This window comes from Cetorhinus maximus, chromosome 12, assembly GCF_964194155.1.
Source record: "Cetorhinus maximus chromosome 12, sCetMax3.hap1.1, whole genome shotgun sequence".
Taxonomy (NCBI): Eukaryota; Metazoa; Chordata; class Chondrichthyes; order Lamniformes; family Cetorhinidae; genus Cetorhinus; species Cetorhinus maximus.
The window spans coordinates 74,960,620-74,977,026 of record NC_135890.1 but is presented as its reverse complement, the minus strand read 5'-3'; the positions used below and the strand labels follow the sequence as shown (position 1 = coordinate 74,977,026).

The window sequence follows — 16,407 nt, the reverse complement described above, 5'->3', positions numbered from 1 at the left end:
GGGGAAGCTGGGAAGAAGAAGAATGGAGAGTGTTGAGCTTGGAGATGACATTAAGTATGAGTTAGGGACAAGTATCAACAGATACACACAAGAGGCAAAAACAGTCAACCTTGGTGATGGATAGGACATGAGGGTTGAAGATCTGTTCAGAATCAAAGTCTGTGCACCACTGGGTTCAGCCTGGGCAAACATCCAAAAGGAAACATGGATTTGAAAGCAAGGGAAAAAAGCTTTTTATCTTTGCCAAAAAGGATCGTGGTTATGTCACTGGACTAATGTTGAGGGATCTGGACTAAAAATCCAGGGAATGTGAGTTGAAGTCCCACTGTGAATTTACTTTAAAAATAACTCAAGAAACAAAAAGCTGGAATCAGTAAAAGTGATACTGGTCAGATTGTTAAAAACCCATCTGGCTCACTAATGTCCTTTAGAGAGGTCAGGTCCATATGAGATTCCAGAAGCAAGCTAACGTGGTAACTACACTCTAAAGTAACCTAACAAGGTACTCAGTTGTATCAAATCTCAGGGCAACTAGAGATAGGTAATCAATGCTGGCCTTGTCAGCAATGCCCATATCTTGAGAATTAATTAAAATAAAAGATGGCTCTGATCTTATTGATATTAAGATGAAAAAGTTCTACATTCTCCACAGCTAGGATGCCAGACAGGCAGTCATATTGTATAGCAGCAGTTGTGGAGTTGAGCACAGTGGTGATTGAGGTAACATTAGGTGTCAAGGGCCTACATTTAGAAATTGGCCTCATGTTAAATGATCAAGAGGCTGTGTACAAGTGAGAAAAAAAGAGGCAAAGAATGGAAGAACGGGAACTTGCCATGAGTGACCAGGCTATCAGAGCCGCTGAGTGTATACAGAGCAGATACAGGAAGGACTAGGACAAATCACAGACAAATATACTATTCTTCATCAACACTAATACAGGCTGCACTGCAGATTTGCACCTACTCAATGAGTGAGTGCTGTTCAATCTGATCAGTCAAATTTTGAACTTATCATTAAGACTAAAAACATGGGCCTTTAATAATACTATTTAGGTCCACAGTTAAATGTGTCTCATGGGTTCCTGGCACATTTCCCTGGTTATTAAAATGGGGCCAATAATATTGACAGTGTTTCCATCTGGACACTCTTGTTTTTAGCTCAGAGTTTTTATTTTATGAATGATGTTTCTCACCCTCTCTTTAAGTTTCTTCACCTCGATGGGTGTGAGCGAGTCGGCTTTCGCAATCACTGGCACAATGTTCACTTTCTGGTGTAACGCCTTCATGAACTCAGTGTCCAGCGGCCGCAACCTTAACCCAAACAGAAGGAATAAATTACTCCTCAGACAGACAAATCATCCCTCCTGACAAAGAGAAACTCCTTCAACAGATTACCCTCACACAGACAAACAGATCATCTCAGAGATAAACCACCCCTTCCACACACACACACAGATCCTCCCAGACATAAATCATCCTCTCTCCACACACACAGAGAAACAAATCACCCCAGACATAAATCACCCCTCCCCAAAAAGGTATACAAACTACACCCCAGAGATAGTTAGGTCACACCCTGGTGCAGATGAGAAGTGGTCAGCAGTGGATTTAATGTGGAGCTGGGGGGAGCACTACTGTTCCTCCTTGCTCCACAATAAGCTAAGTAAAATATACAAATTTAGCTTTCTGGTGGCAGTCTCGAATGGACCCTTTTGTTTTTCTACCAAATTCCTGCATGATTAAGGAAATCTCAAACAGGCATCCGATGACCCCCAACTGCCCCATGCATAGGACCAAATGCCTGTTTAGTGCATGTCCGGGATGTTTATAGAAGAACCTTTACTAATATGATTGTCAGGCACTTGGAACGAGTGCATGCATGCCACCTGCCACATTGGGCCCTTAGGCCTTCAATTTACACCTGTAAAATGAGCACAGTGCCATCCAATTTCTGAGTCTTAGAAACCCTCGCCCCAGGCGGAACAAATTAATCACAGAACCAGACTCCCCAACCCCACCCACGCAGCCTAAAATGTGTCCAAACAGATGGAGCAGCACAGTCACAAAACTCAACACTGGCTTGCAACAGAGGCTGAAAAATTTTAAAAGGGCCCCAAGACATACAGAAATATATGGACTGCAGAGGTTCAAGAAGCTGGCTTACCACCACCTTCTCAAGGGCATTTAGGGATGGGCAATAAAAATGCTGGCCTAGCCAGCAACGTCTACATCCCACGAAAGAATAAAAAATAAATCTGTTTGTCTAACTCGCCAACAGATACACAACCTTCTCCCAAAGCCCTTCAATATTTAAAGAACAAACTGAGCATAGAGCTCAACAATGTCCTGCAAACAACCAGATCAACCAATGATTCGATTCCTTCACCCCACCCCACCCCAACTAGGGCTATCTGTACCTTGCTCATCCTGCTTTCTACCCTTAATTAGCACATTCCTTTAGATAATATCACGACCTTCAACACCTCTTTGTCCTTTTGTCTGTGACATCTTTTGGTTATCTCCACCTATCACTGGCCCTCTATCCAGCTCTTCTTGTCCCACATCCCACCCCCCCCACCCCCCTTAAACCAGCTTATATTTCACCCCTTTTCTATTTTTCCTTAGTTCTGCTGAAGAGTCATGCGGACTCAAAACATTAACTGTGCTCCTCTCCACAGATGCTGCCAGACCTGCTGAGTTTTTACAGGTATTTTTGTTTTTGTTTTGGATTTCCAGCATCTGCAGTTTTTTGCTTTTATCAATGATGGCTCCTCCCTGGAGGAGCATCAACCCCTAAATTAACATTAGGTCCAGGCATCTCCCTCCCCTATAGGCACATGTTCCCAATCAGATCCATATTTGTCCTCCTGCCACACTGATACTTTGTCTCACCCCACAACAGCCTTATTGCGCTCCCAACTCTGCCTCACTTATTCAGTAACAAAGAGCCAATAAAAAAACAATACAATTACCCTTCAGCACAACTCTTCCTCTTACCCGTGTCCGTAAGGAGAGATAAAATACAGGCAACAGTGCACTCGGTTATCCTGAATGTTCTTTCTGTTCAGGCCACTCTCATCTCGGAAATATTGTTCAAACTGTTGGTCAATGTAATCGGCTATGGGCTTCCAGCTGCAACAGAAGAGGGAGAGGCTGGAATCAAAGAGTTCTTGTGCTGTGGGTCTTAGTTGCTATGTGGGCCCACAATAGTCAGCAAAGTAGTATCACAGCTATAATGTTCACTGCCCCTGATCAATCTGAGATTGTTAAGAACATATGAAAGCATAGGAACAAGATGAGGACATTCAACCCACAGAGCCCATTCTTTTCAAGCTCGCCCTGCCATCTATCTGTTTCAGCAATCTTTGATATGTTCTCACATGCAGGGTTACAGCCAATGTAGCCGAATTTAGGAATCCAATAGAGTACAGAGTGGGTCTAGACCATTTGTTCCATCAAGCCTGGTCTGTCCAGAGCATATGAATGATTATTCTATCTGACCTCCCCTCAGCCATTGCTAATCAATCCCCCAGGAGGGCTGTTGTGCTGAGGTTTCTGCCTTGCTCTTTGCTCTACATTCCCTATCTCTCTCTAGCTCTTCAGTCTACAGAACCAATCCAGATGCACTGTGCTCTGTTTGGAGTACAGCAACCAGACAATGGGCAGGGTTTTCCGTTTGCAGTAGAGACCCCGATGATGGCGTCAAATGCAGGTCCTGACCCCGCATCATCTCAGGAGCTGCAACCTGACAGGGATTTTTGCAGAATCGGCCTGTTAGTAGCCAGAGTGTGTGCTTGCCATCCAGTTAAGGACAACTAGCAGGCTCTCGAAGCTGGAGGGATAATAGGAGGCCCTCCAGCACTGAAGGCACTGGAGCCTGCCACTGCAGGTAAGGGGGAGAGACGGCACCTCCATTATAAAGTGCCCCCTCAGCACTTTTAAAATATCTGAAATTAAAAATGGCCACAACTGCCAGACCACCATTGTGGAGGGAGAATCCTTCCTTCCATTGAGTGCTCTGCGGCTGAGGCTGTGATCTGGTTGGTATGGCTGTTGGGGAGTTGGAGCGGGCGTGGCGTTCAAAGTGATCCTGGAGTGCTGGCCCTGCTGATCCACCATCTGGAGGCTGCCTCCAGGTGCCTGTGGGCCTCTGATCAATGAGATGTCCTTAACTTCCCTTTTAATGGACTTAACACACTACCCACCACCCACGAGCAAGTAGCCACTCCATGCCCGATCTGGCTGCCAGGAAAATGGCTGAGAGTTGGGACTGTGGTGGGGAACTGGCATGGCAGATGGCATCAGGAAATTCCACACCTGTCTGCCTCCGTTCCTACCCACATATTGGCACCAAAATCCTGCCCTATATATCCAGAATGTGTCTCAAACCAGTAGGCAAGCATGACACTGAATGGTGACTGTCAACAGAAAGAAATAAAACGTAGGTTTGTCATTAAAATTTAGACACATACCTGATGGCCTTAGAGAAGGAGCTGAGGCCTACTGTAACTGGGAGGCACCACAGCGACTGGTGTGTGTGGTTAACACAGGAAGTAATACTGTCAGTTAAATTATTAAGTTCTTTTTAATTTTTTATGCTTTGGGTTTTATAAGTTGTGCCCATCTAAAAAGAGAGCACTTTTGTTTGATCTTCCGTTTGATGACACTGGGGCATTTACAGTTTTTACTTTTCTTTAACGAGGGCCTGTTTTAATTGCACAATATTAGCATGACTCCTTTTGGAATGTGTGTTAGCATCACATTATATGCAGCAAAACATTTTCTTTTAAATGGTGGACCAAGTGGAGCTATAAATACCCTGGAGCTGCCAGAGAAAAAACTGTTAATTCATGCTTTAGAACTTCTTGTTCTAAAGTGATACAGCTCAGCTGTCCCTACACTCATGACTGAATGGGCTGCTCCTGCTCCTTTTAATGTAAGTGAATGATGGATAATATTTATAGCACAGAGATTGAGGTGCATAACTTTTCCGAGCACAAGTTTCATAAATAGAACAAGCTGTGCACTGAGTTTCACTATTTGTATTCCGTGTGGACATTTCAAATACAGAATGCTGATATATATCAGTAGCACTTCTTGTATAAATCCTGATATAAGTATCGAAGCCTGGATATGCACTGCCAATGTATATCTCTATATATTATCAGTCAGGCTCACAGCATGGCTCAGTAATGCATGTTAGAAGCCACATATATTCACACAAAGGGCCCTGTCCTTTGTAGGCAGAAGGAGCATTTCCATGCATTGCACCTTTTTCAATTAAACAAAAGCTTGGGCATCAGCCATTCCCTGGTTTGTTCCCCATGGCTTTGACTAATCAGTCAACCTGCTTGATTTGACTTTGAACAAATGCTTGGCAACTAACTGTTCCTCGCTGCATTCTCAATGTCGATGCCTCTACCAATCAGAGTCCACTTGCCAACCAATCAGCACTCTTCACTCATGCAATATAAATTGTTGTTCCCTTTACTGTTGGTAATCTTGCAATCTGTCCTGATAAGTGCAAGATGAAAAGCTTAGACAGCTTGTCTCTTTTTCCAGCAATACACAAATATATCTCTATAGCACCCATACTCCAGCAACATTGTATCTATTCTAAATGATTCATTCTAATAATTAATAAATCCGATGAGGAAGTCAGGAGAAACTTTTTTAGAGAATGGTTAGAATGTGAACTTTGCTACCATATGGGATAATTGAGGCGAATGGCATAGATGCATTTAAGGGGAAGCAAGACAAGTACAAGAGAAACAAACAAAAGGAAATGGTAATAGGATTGAATGAAGTAAGTGGGAAGAGGCTCATTTGGAGTATAAACACCAGAACAGACCTGTTGGGTCGAGTGGCCTGGTTATGTGTTATATAAATAATATCTAACATAGTGGGAGTAGGCCATCCAGCCCCTCAAGCCATTCACTTAGATCATGGCTGGTCTGTATCTTAAATCCATCTAAGTGCCTTGGTTCTATAACCCTGAACATCCTTGCCTAATAAAAATTGATCAGTCTCAGTTTTAAAAATTTCAGTTGGCACCAAATCATCAGCTTTCTAGGGGTGGGAGTTCTAGGTTTTCACTGCCTTTTGTGTGAAGAACTGCTTCCTCACATCAGCCCTGAACAGGCAGCTCTAATCTTGAGGCTATGTCCCCTTGTCCTGGACTCACCCACCAGGGGAAATAGATTTTCTATATCCACTTTAATCAAATTTCCTCAATTAGATCATCTCTTAATCTTCTATATTCGAGGGCATACAAACCTAGTCCATCCATTCTGTCCTCGTAATTTAACCTTTTTAGGCATGGTGTCATTCTGATGAATCTACTATTGACCCTCTCCAAGGCTAATATATCCTTCCTGAAGTTGTAGTGTCCCAACTGAACACAGTACTGTAAATTGAATCTAATTACAGTTCTGGACAGCTGTAAAATAGCTTCAACCCCCAGATTTTCCATCCTTCTTACCATAAAGGCCAACATTCTATTAGCCTTTTAAATTATTTTTGTACCTGCCACTAGTTTTTACTGATTTCTGTGATTAGACCCTTAAATCTCTCTATTCACCCACAGTTTCTAGTTTCTCGCCATTTAGAAAATATTCTGATCTATCTTTATAAAGCTCGAAATGGATGATGCCACACTTTCCTACGTTGCTACAGTTTTGCCCACTCATATAATCTATCAATTGTTATAATGCAGCAAGCTGGGTGGTGAAGGATGCAACTGGAGCCAACCTTTACACACTTTCATAAGCATTTATTCATGGAGATACACATTGCAAACATGCACCTCCTCACCCTACAACCACAATTTCAGGCTGTTCCTTTTTCTAGGGGTACAAGTGAATCCCAGTTAATGTCCATCATCTGCATCAGTTAAATACAATTAATATACAATTAACATCAATGTCCCTTTACAACTTTCTGCTCCCATCTGCACTATTTACAGTGTCACCCCAATTAGTGCTTTTGTACTATTTATACTAATTTATAGTAACTGTATCCTTAGAGATGTCAGAGATCTGTTCACACCTCCATGTCAACCAAATCACTCAGTGATGGAATTATGTGTTCACGTTTCCATGATAACCTAATCCTCAGTGATGTTGCATTTGTACACACCTTTGTATGTTGTTCACCGCATCCCCAAATCCAGGCGTGTCAACTATCGTCAATTTAAGTTTGACACCTTTCTCTTCAATGTCCACCGTGTGTTTTATAATCTCCACTGTTTGGTTGATCCTTTCTGTAAGAAGGTTGGGGAAAATGTGAGCAGAAAGCTCCTGAAAACCCAAGAATACATAAGCTCCCCATTGCTCCCCACTTCTCAGCATGATATCTGTATTTTCTGATCTCGATGAATCAGAGATGGCTGATTAATCTTTTCCCACCTTTGATTTTTAACCCATGAAGTAAAGGTTGTTCTTTAACCAGATGCTAACTTCCTGTATTAGGACAGGGTAACATTTTGGCACTGGGACATGTGAATGTATCTCAGTAAATGCTGGACAGACATAATACAAAAACACTGCCAACAAGGCTGTTTTGTGCTGCACTCTGCCTTCACATGCAAGTGTGCAAAATTAGGAAACTGCAAGTCAGGTCAACGACCTTTCATCAGAACTGGAAGATGTTAGGGATGAACAGCTTTTAAGGAAGTACATAGCAAGAGAAAAGGGAGGGAGGGAGAAAACGAAACAAAAGGAAGAAGCCTGCAATAGGGTGGAGGGCACGCATGATTAAATGACAAAAATAATGATGGTGCAAAGCAAAATGAGCCGATAATGAGAAAGGGAAAATAAAATGGATAGCTCCAGAGGAGGAATAAATGAATATGTAGAAAAGCAGACATCATGGAAAATCTGGCCAAGCTGTTGCTCAGGACTGTGGCTGAAGAAAAGTAAATACTTGCTTAAAAACCATTCATCCCTAACATCATTCAGTTCTGATAAAGGGTCATTAGCATGAAACTTTATCCATTTCTTTCACCACAGATGCTGTCTGATCTGCTGAGTATTTCATTTTTATTTCAGAGTTCCAACATTCACAATATTTTGCATTTGTTTAGTAGGAGGTTTCTATGACATAGAATATGCAGCATAGAAACAGGCCACATGGCCCAAACAATCCATGTCAGTGTTTACACTCCACTTAAGAATCCTCCCATCCTTCCTGATCTAATTTATGAGAATGGTTCCGGGGATGAGAGATTTCAATTATGAGGATAGATTGGCGAAGCTGGGACTGGTCTCTTGAGAGAAGAGAAGGTTATCAGGAGGTTTGATAGAGGTGTTCAGAATCATAAAGGGGCTGGAGAGAGTATATAGGGAGAAATTGCTCCCATTGGTGGAAGTATTGAGAACCAGAGGACATCCATTCAAGGTAATTGGCAAAAGAAGCAATGGTGATATGAGGAAAAGCCATTTCATGCAGTGAGTGGTTGGGATCTGGAATGCACTGCCAAAGTGTGTGGTGGAAGTGGGTTCAATTGTGGCTTTTAAAGGAAAATGGATAATAATCGAATGAGAAAAAAATTTGCAGGGCTACAGGGAAAAGGCAGCAGAATACGACTAGCTGAGTAGCTCTTATAAAGGTCCAGCGCAGACAGGGCTGAATCATCCCTCACATGCTTACCCAACCTCCCTTTAGATGCATCCATTTTATTCACCTCAACTAGACCCTGTGGAAGCAAGTTTCACTCTCCCCACTCCCTGGGTAATGACATTTCTTCTGAATTTCTACTTGATTTCATGGTGACTATCGTAGATTGATGGCCTCTAGTTTTGCTCTTGCCCACAAGCAGAAACTCTGAGTGACTACTCTATCAAAACCTTTCATAATTTTAAAGACCTTAATCAGGCCACCCCTCAGCATTCTGTTTTCAAGAGAAAAGAGAGCCTGTTTGTCGTTTCCTGAAGAGTGTAACCTCGGTTTTCTGGTATCAGGCTGTAAACCATTTCTGCACCCTCTCCAACCCACCTATATCCTTTTGATAATATGGCAATCAGAACTGTACACAATACTCCAAGTGTGTTCTAACAAGGTTTGATGCAACTTTAGCATATATCTGTACTTCTTAATTCTATCCTTCTAGAAATAAACTCTAGTGTTTGGTTTGCTTTTTTATGGCCTTGTTAACTGATGTCACTACTTTTAGTGATTTGTGTATTTGTCCTCCCAGATCCCTTTGCTCCTCTACATCCTATTTAGATTCTTATTTTCCAAGTAATGTGTGACTACCTATTTTTCTTACCAAAATGTCATGCCTCACATTTGTCCGTGATGAAATGCAGTTGCCAATTATATGCCCATTCTGCAATTTTTTAAATGTTTTCTTATAATCTGTTGCAGACCTCCCACTACTGCCTCACCCCCATTTTGGCGCGATCTGCAAATTTAGAAATTGTGGGCAGAACCTTCCAGGCCCCCCAGCAGCGGGATGCTTGGCAGGCAGGGGGACTGAATTTGGCAGGAAACCAAAAATCAGCTTCCCAGCAGCGGGATGAACTTTATCAATTATGCTCTTGGGACTTTAAAGGCGGGTTAAAGGCAGTCGAGCTTCCTGACGAACATGTTGGGAAGCCCTTTTGCATGTATTAGTATGTCATGCACGCACAATAAAAGGTCACTTTGCCGGGATTAAGTTCGGCCTCCAAATTAAGTTCCCTGCCAGCAAGAAATTAGAACGTTCACATTCACAACTGCGCATAAGTGTCATATACCTGCCGAGGTAGACTTCTTCCATGTTTAACAATGAGTAGCTGCTGCATTGCCCTCTTTGGGGAGCATCTGTTAATGCCAGTCTATGCTTGAGACCAGGTGATGGCAGTGCAAGTTGCATGGATTATGACCAAGGAAGGGAGGGATGGTTAGTGGGGAAGGGTGGAGCAGTGGCCAGGCAAAGGTGGAAGAAATAGTGCGGGCTATTTGGGTGCCCTTTAAATATGGCACACTGGATCTTCGATCCCATGAGTTAACAGCGGGGATGGCGACTTCCTGTCTGCCCTCACCACAAGAAGCAGCGAGCTCCTCATGATGCATATGTAATGAGTTGAACAGCACAAGATCGCGCATGGTCAGCCACCCAACCCCCACCCTCCGCCCAGTGGAAATCACTCACCTCTGCACCCACCAAACTAAGACTCCAGAGCGGAAGATTCCAGCCTGTGATTTTGATTCCAAAGTCTGAATCATTAATAAAAATTGTGAGCAACAGTGGTCCCAGCACTGATCTTGTGCGACCCCACATCTTCCATTTTATCCCTATTGTCTGCTTTCTGCCTGTAGCCAGTTAGCTATCCATTCAGGAGCTTGTTCCTTGACTCTGCATGCCCTAACCTTATTCACTAGATTATGATGTGGCATCTTATTGAAGGATTTTTCAAAATCTAGATAAATTATATCTGCTACAATACTCTTCTATCACCGCTTCAAAGAATTCAAAGAATTGGGTCTCTTTTGAAATCCATGTTCACTATTCATTATTATATTTTTAGTTTCTAAATGTTTTTCTATTTTCTCCTTAACTACAGATTCCATTATTTTTCCTACTACTGATGATAAGGTGGCTGGTCTATAGCCACATGTACATCTTCCATCTCCTATCTTAAATATAGGTATAATGTTAATTATCCACCAATCCTCTGACACATATCTTTTTCTAACAAATTATTAAATCTGTGTAATATTGGCAGGAACCTCCATCCATTTCATAAATGCTGTCCTACTTCATAGGGGGTGCAGTGAGGGGATGTTGGAGAGGGTGTGGAAGTCATAGGCCAATAACCTCCTTAGCTACAGCCTGGGATCCAACAGGATAACAATGCTTTGGATGAAAGCCGGGGTAATGGTCTCCGAGCCATCAAAAATAGAGACCACCTTAGAGGTCCAGTCCAGGTTCCTGTCAGAGACTCCCAAAGAACGACAACCGGACTGGATCAGCCCCCTTTACAAGAGGACATTTTACAATTAAAGATCTATGGAGTGGGGCATTTATTAATGAAATGAGCAGCTTCAGGCCACTGCTGCTTCTATAACCCAGCCGTACCCCATTAAGGAAGGTGCCAATAGCAGCACAGGCACATAACCCATTAAGGTTAAATATGGAGGATTCCTAGAGGCAAATGCAAGCATTTAGTCCAAAATGGCAGTATGTACTTTCACCTCCCTCCACACCATAGAAATGTCTATTATAATATGACTGCAATACAACTCAGCTCTTACCTTCAGCGTTGAGAAGTTTCCTGTCTTTGTAAAGATCTGTAAGGAAGAGACTCTTTACCAAAGTGGATTTTCCCAGCCCTGACTCTCCTGTGGAGGAAACAATAATGAATTTAAAACACAAGCCTGGGGGAGCTAATTTCCTCAAGTACACCTCATAATCAAAAAAATTGTTTCATCCATCGCACACCAGTTTGTCTATTTGACACTCAGATTGACCATCATAACCCTTTCTTTCAAGTTCATCCATCTAAAGCTTTCTTTATTTTGTTACATGGTAAATGAAATTAATACAGTGAAGTATGAAGTGATTCATTTTGGTAAGAAGAATGAGGAGAGGCAATGGCTAGAATATTGTCAGTCTGTCAGGGTCTGGCCCACTGGTTGGAGAACCAGTGGGGAACCCCCATTAGTTCTATGGCAGAGGCCCAATGGAATCAAGTGCTCTTCAGGCACTTTAAGTGGCCGCCATCGGGTCTTGTGCATAATTGAGATCCTTGACCTCATAAGTCCAACCCGCTGAGAGCTGCCAGCCAAGCAGAGGCCAGCAGCTCCTCATGCCACCAGCACCGGGTCGCAGGGGAGGTGGGGCTGAGGATCTGAGACAAGCGTAGGGGGGTGCCTTTCACTCAGTGTGTTTGAGGGACCCTCCTGGGAGGGTGCCAGCCACTGAAAGGCCCTATGCCCTCACCTCTGACCCTACCCCATTCCCCCTCGCCCACAACCCCCACACTGCAATCCCCATCTCATCCTCACTTGCCTTTGGTCTTGAGTCCCTCAGGATCATGGGCCTCTGGTGGTTGCATGCCAGCAGCTGTCACCACTCTCAGTGGCATGGAAGCAGATTCAACAATAACATTCAAAAAAGGAATTGGAGAATTATGTGAAGTGAAAAAAATTGCAGGGTTATAGCAGAAGAGCAGGGGAGTGGGACTAGTTGGACAGCTCTTTCAGAGAGCCAGCACTGGTACAATGGGCAGAAGGTACTTCTTCTCTCCTGTATCATGTATCGTTCTATGCTTCTGTTGCAGTTTAGTAGTTTAAAGTCAAATCGGGTTAAAAAAAAAATCCAGCCAGTAATTCAAAAGAAGCAGCTGTAACCAAACAGTACTAGAGGCATTTTCAGTGCAAAACTGTATGATTTAGCAATTCAAATTAAACAACCTCAAATGAACAGCAATAGACTGTAGCTGATATATGGTTTACCAGTTTCGACTTTCTCCCATAACCTTTCAGATTGCCCATAAATCTTGCATAAAGGATCTTATAAAAGGTTCTCTTCAGGTAAAAATGTATGAAAATGTTCTAAACATAACAATTGATAACATTCAACAACCATCACCAGCATTGCTCAGTCAAAATGGGGATGAAATTGGACATGGGCCGGAACACACAACAGGCACACTGAAATTTTGCTGACTACTATACAAAACTATGACAAGCTGGATATTCAGTTCTATTGAAGTCAATGGAACTTGACATCAGTCAAAGCATAAGATTAGCAATAAATTGAAGACTGCCTACTTTGTGTCCCCACCAACGTTCGATTTCACACCCACATTCCTTATTATTGGAGTTGCACAAAATGTGTTATATGAACATAATTGAGTTTCCCATGAGAAGTCTGACTCAAAGCAGCCTGGCCCTGAAATCATCTGGGAGTTCTGTAACAATGGCAGAGGATCATCAGAAACCCCATAGATGGGGTAGAAATGGCTAAAAATGGGTGTTCATGCTGGTGCTCTGAGGGTTCCACTCATCAAATAAATTTTAAGCAGTGGACCGGGAGAATCACATTGTGTTTTACATCCTGGCTATTTGTTCATTTTCAGCACTTTCTGTTTCAAAATACCACCAACTTTGAGAGAAGCGGTGACATAAAATACAAGACCCTTCAAAAGCATTAAATCTCAAAGTGTTCACCTTTTCCTATCTTTCTGAGGTGGTTAGCAGTATCGTCTATGTTGCTTTTTAAACCCCTGCCACACCTCACCCCCCACCAACCTTCTTCCTCACCACTTTTGAAAACACCTAATCATTTTGGCAAGTGATCCAAGGGATACTGGCATCTATTCAGTAATTGACCCAAGTGGCAGTATCTGGGGAGCCATTTGCAATGGGTAGGGGGCTATTGCATGTTGGGCTGCCAACCAACATTAAAATACATGGGAGGCGATGGATTTCCTTAGTGCTTCTCGCACTCCTTCATTGGAACTTCAACAGACACTCGACCTCTCCACATAGAAAGAGTTTCCACCAAAGAAAGAACAAACCTGCACTTATAAAGCGCTTTTCATGACCGTAGGATGTCCCAAAGCATTAAACAGTCAAATAAGTGCTTTTCAAGTATATTCACTGCTGTAATGCAGGAAAAAAGCATCCAATTTATGCACAGCGAGATCCCACATACAGCAACGTGATTAATGATCGGCTGATCTGTTTAAGTGATGTTGATTGAGGAATAAATATTGGTCAGGACATCAAGGACAACCCTCCTGCTCTTCTTCGAATAGCACTACAGGATCTTTCAAGTCAACTTGAGTTTAATACCTTATCTGGAAAATGGGCCCTTTGTCGGTGCAGCACTCCTTCAGTCTGCAAAGTTATGGTGGTGCAGTGGGGAAAGCGCTAAGAAATATCGCCACCATGCACTTGCCACAAGGGTCATGGGATGGAGACTCAGAGCAGAAACCCTGGTTGACTTTTTCCACTGCCTAGTCTGTGGTGCTGAGACTTATTGTTCCATCCTTACTGCTGCTACCCCAGCTGATGTCAGCTAATTCGGCACAGGCCAAGAGTTGAACCCAGAATTTCCAAAGTTCTATAATCAAGACATTTCCTGTTGTTGTATTTACCCACTGAACCATTATTCCATGTTTACTTTGAATCCACTCTCCTTCTCCACTAGTTTACTATGGCTGCAGTGTGTACTGTACTGCCTACAGGACGCACTTCAGCAACTCACAAAGGTTTCTTCCAACAAAGCATCCTAAAACTGCAACTTCCTGTACCTAGAAAGAGGCAGACAGTAAGTTCATGGGAACACCATCACCTCCATGCTCCCTTCCAAGACAAACACCATCCTGACATATATTACCATGTATTCATCACTGGGTCAAAATTCTGGAACTTCCTGCTGAACAATAGTTTGTGAGTGCCTTCACCACACAGAGTGCAGTCGTTGAAGAAGAAAGCTCTACACCACTATAAATAAATTCCTGGTTTGCCAGCGATGCCCACATCCCGAGAATGAATTTAAAAAACAAAGGTTTGTTTATTCTCATTCAGACCATGTGAATTGCTTTCCTAATAATAGGGTCCTGTGCAGATATTGACAAAGCCAAAGTTCCTAGACAGCTTGGCTAGGGAGACGGTGACATAGTAGTAGCATCATTGGACTAGTAATCCAAAGGCCCAAGCTAATATCCAAATTCCAACACAAGTGGAATTTAAATTCAGTTCATAACCTGGATTGTAAAACTAGTCTCAGTAGCAGTAACTATGAAGCAATTGTTTATTGCTGCATTTTTCTTTTATTTATTCTTTCATGGGATGTGGGCATTGCTGGCAAGGTCAGCATTTGCTGCCCATCCCTAATTGCCCTTGAACTGAATGCCTTGCTAGGCCACTTCAGAGGGCAATTGAGAGTCAGCCACATTGCTGTGGGACTGGAACACATATAGGCCAGACTAGGTAAGGATGGCAGATTTTCTTCTGTGAGGGACATTAGTGAACCAGATGGGTTTTTACAATAATTGATGATAGTTTAATGGTCACCATTACTGAGACTTGCTTTATAATCCAGATTTATTAATTGAGCTGCTATGGTGGGATTTAAACCCATGTTCCAGAGCATTAGGCTTAGACCCCCCCCAATTACTAGTCCAGTGATGTTACCACTAGGCCACTGTCTACCCCCTGTGAAAGCCCATCTACTTCGCCAAACTAACATGCAGGCAAAACAAATTAACTCTTTTGTCTGCTTATGTCACCATTTTGGAATGCCATAGTTATTTTGTTCCACAGGTTTTGAGAAGTGTGAGCAAGTAGCATTCTTACCTGCTACCATTAACGTAAAGTCAAAGCCTTTCTTCACTGATTTACGATGGACCTGGTTGGGAAGTGTAGCAAATCCCACATATTCTTTTTCCACATCCTGAAACAAAAAATAACCAATCGTTAGACATTGGAAAACCTCAAAGGGATAATACACAACAGGGACCAGAGGAGGCTCCAGCTTACCCCAGACATGAGGAACCTTCACAATTCACCTATAGTAAACTACAGTTCCCACTATATTCTCCTTGTTTAACTTACACTGTAAGTTCTTTTTGGTGATTATTTAATGTTGTCAACTACAAGCAACTACAGGCACTACAACCAATAATAATGTTGGGAGTGGAGCAACTTGCCAGTGTCAACAGCCTGCGCCCCAAGTCAGGTACAGAACAAATTAAACACCCAAAAAATGTATCTCAACCAATATCACAGAAGAGCATCCGCTACTGCACCTACTCTAACTTCCCATAACAACCACCCAGTGATCTCTCGAATTGGATGGCCAGTTTAGTCTGAAATGATGCTGTATGATTCTGACCACTTGGACTATTGTTTTTGCTGGGACAGAAGGTGAGGTTTGTTGGAACACCATAGACGGGGTAACTTTGTAATAAACATTTCTGCTCATTTCATGAGGCTGTTGTGGTAATACGAGGAGACACTTACCTTAAGGATCTAAACTGGCTCCTGGTCCAGCAATCTCCCAAATTTAAGATCCCACTCCTTGTGCTCAAACCCCTTTATTGCCTTGCCCCACCCCTAATCTCTGTAACTTCTTACAACCCTCCAGGAACTCTGCCTCTCTGCTATTCTGGCCTTTTGTGCAGTACTATTCATGCACATTAACTAGGGCTACTGCCAGTTTTCCAGTGAAATGAGGAAACAGCTCCAAAGAAATTCTCAGCCAAAGGTTCCACGCATGATTGTCAGATATCTGGGTTATGAAAATCACAGTTAAAATGATTTTCATTTGTGAATCTTTTTGCTGATTGAGGTGAGGGATGTTAGTTATAGAGGACACAACCGTTTTCCATTTCGGGCTCTCTTAGATCAGGCACAAAGTGGCTGCACTCTGTGAGACCCAATGTGTCCCTGCCAAAACATCAGAAGAGC

At 42.7% G+C, this 16,407-nt stretch overlaps 1 protein-coding gene across 3 annotated transcripts in view; it reads right to left on the bottom strand.

The window, feature by feature from the left end:
* septin5a (septin 5a) overlaps window positions 1-16,407 on the bottom strand; it is a 112,730-nt gene that overhangs the window by 8,671 nt on the left and 87,652 nt on the right. For all 3 annotated transcript variants that reach the window (XM_078553905.1, XM_078553904.1, XM_078553906.1), the window contains 5 exons: window positions 15,295-15,391; window positions 11,239-11,325; window positions 7,138-7,261; window positions 2,998-3,132; window positions 1,194-1,311 (listed from right to left, as the gene is read on the bottom strand). In XM_078553905.1, coding sequence (XP_078410031.1) covers window positions 1,194-1,311; window positions 2,998-3,132; window positions 7,138-7,261; window positions 11,239-11,325; window positions 15,295-15,304 — 474 coding nt within the window. In that variant the 5' untranslated portion in view covers window positions 15,305-15,391. The remainder of the gene's footprint in view (window positions 1-1,193; window positions 1,312-2,997; window positions 3,133-7,137; window positions 7,262-11,238; window positions 11,326-15,294; window positions 15,392-16,407) is intronic.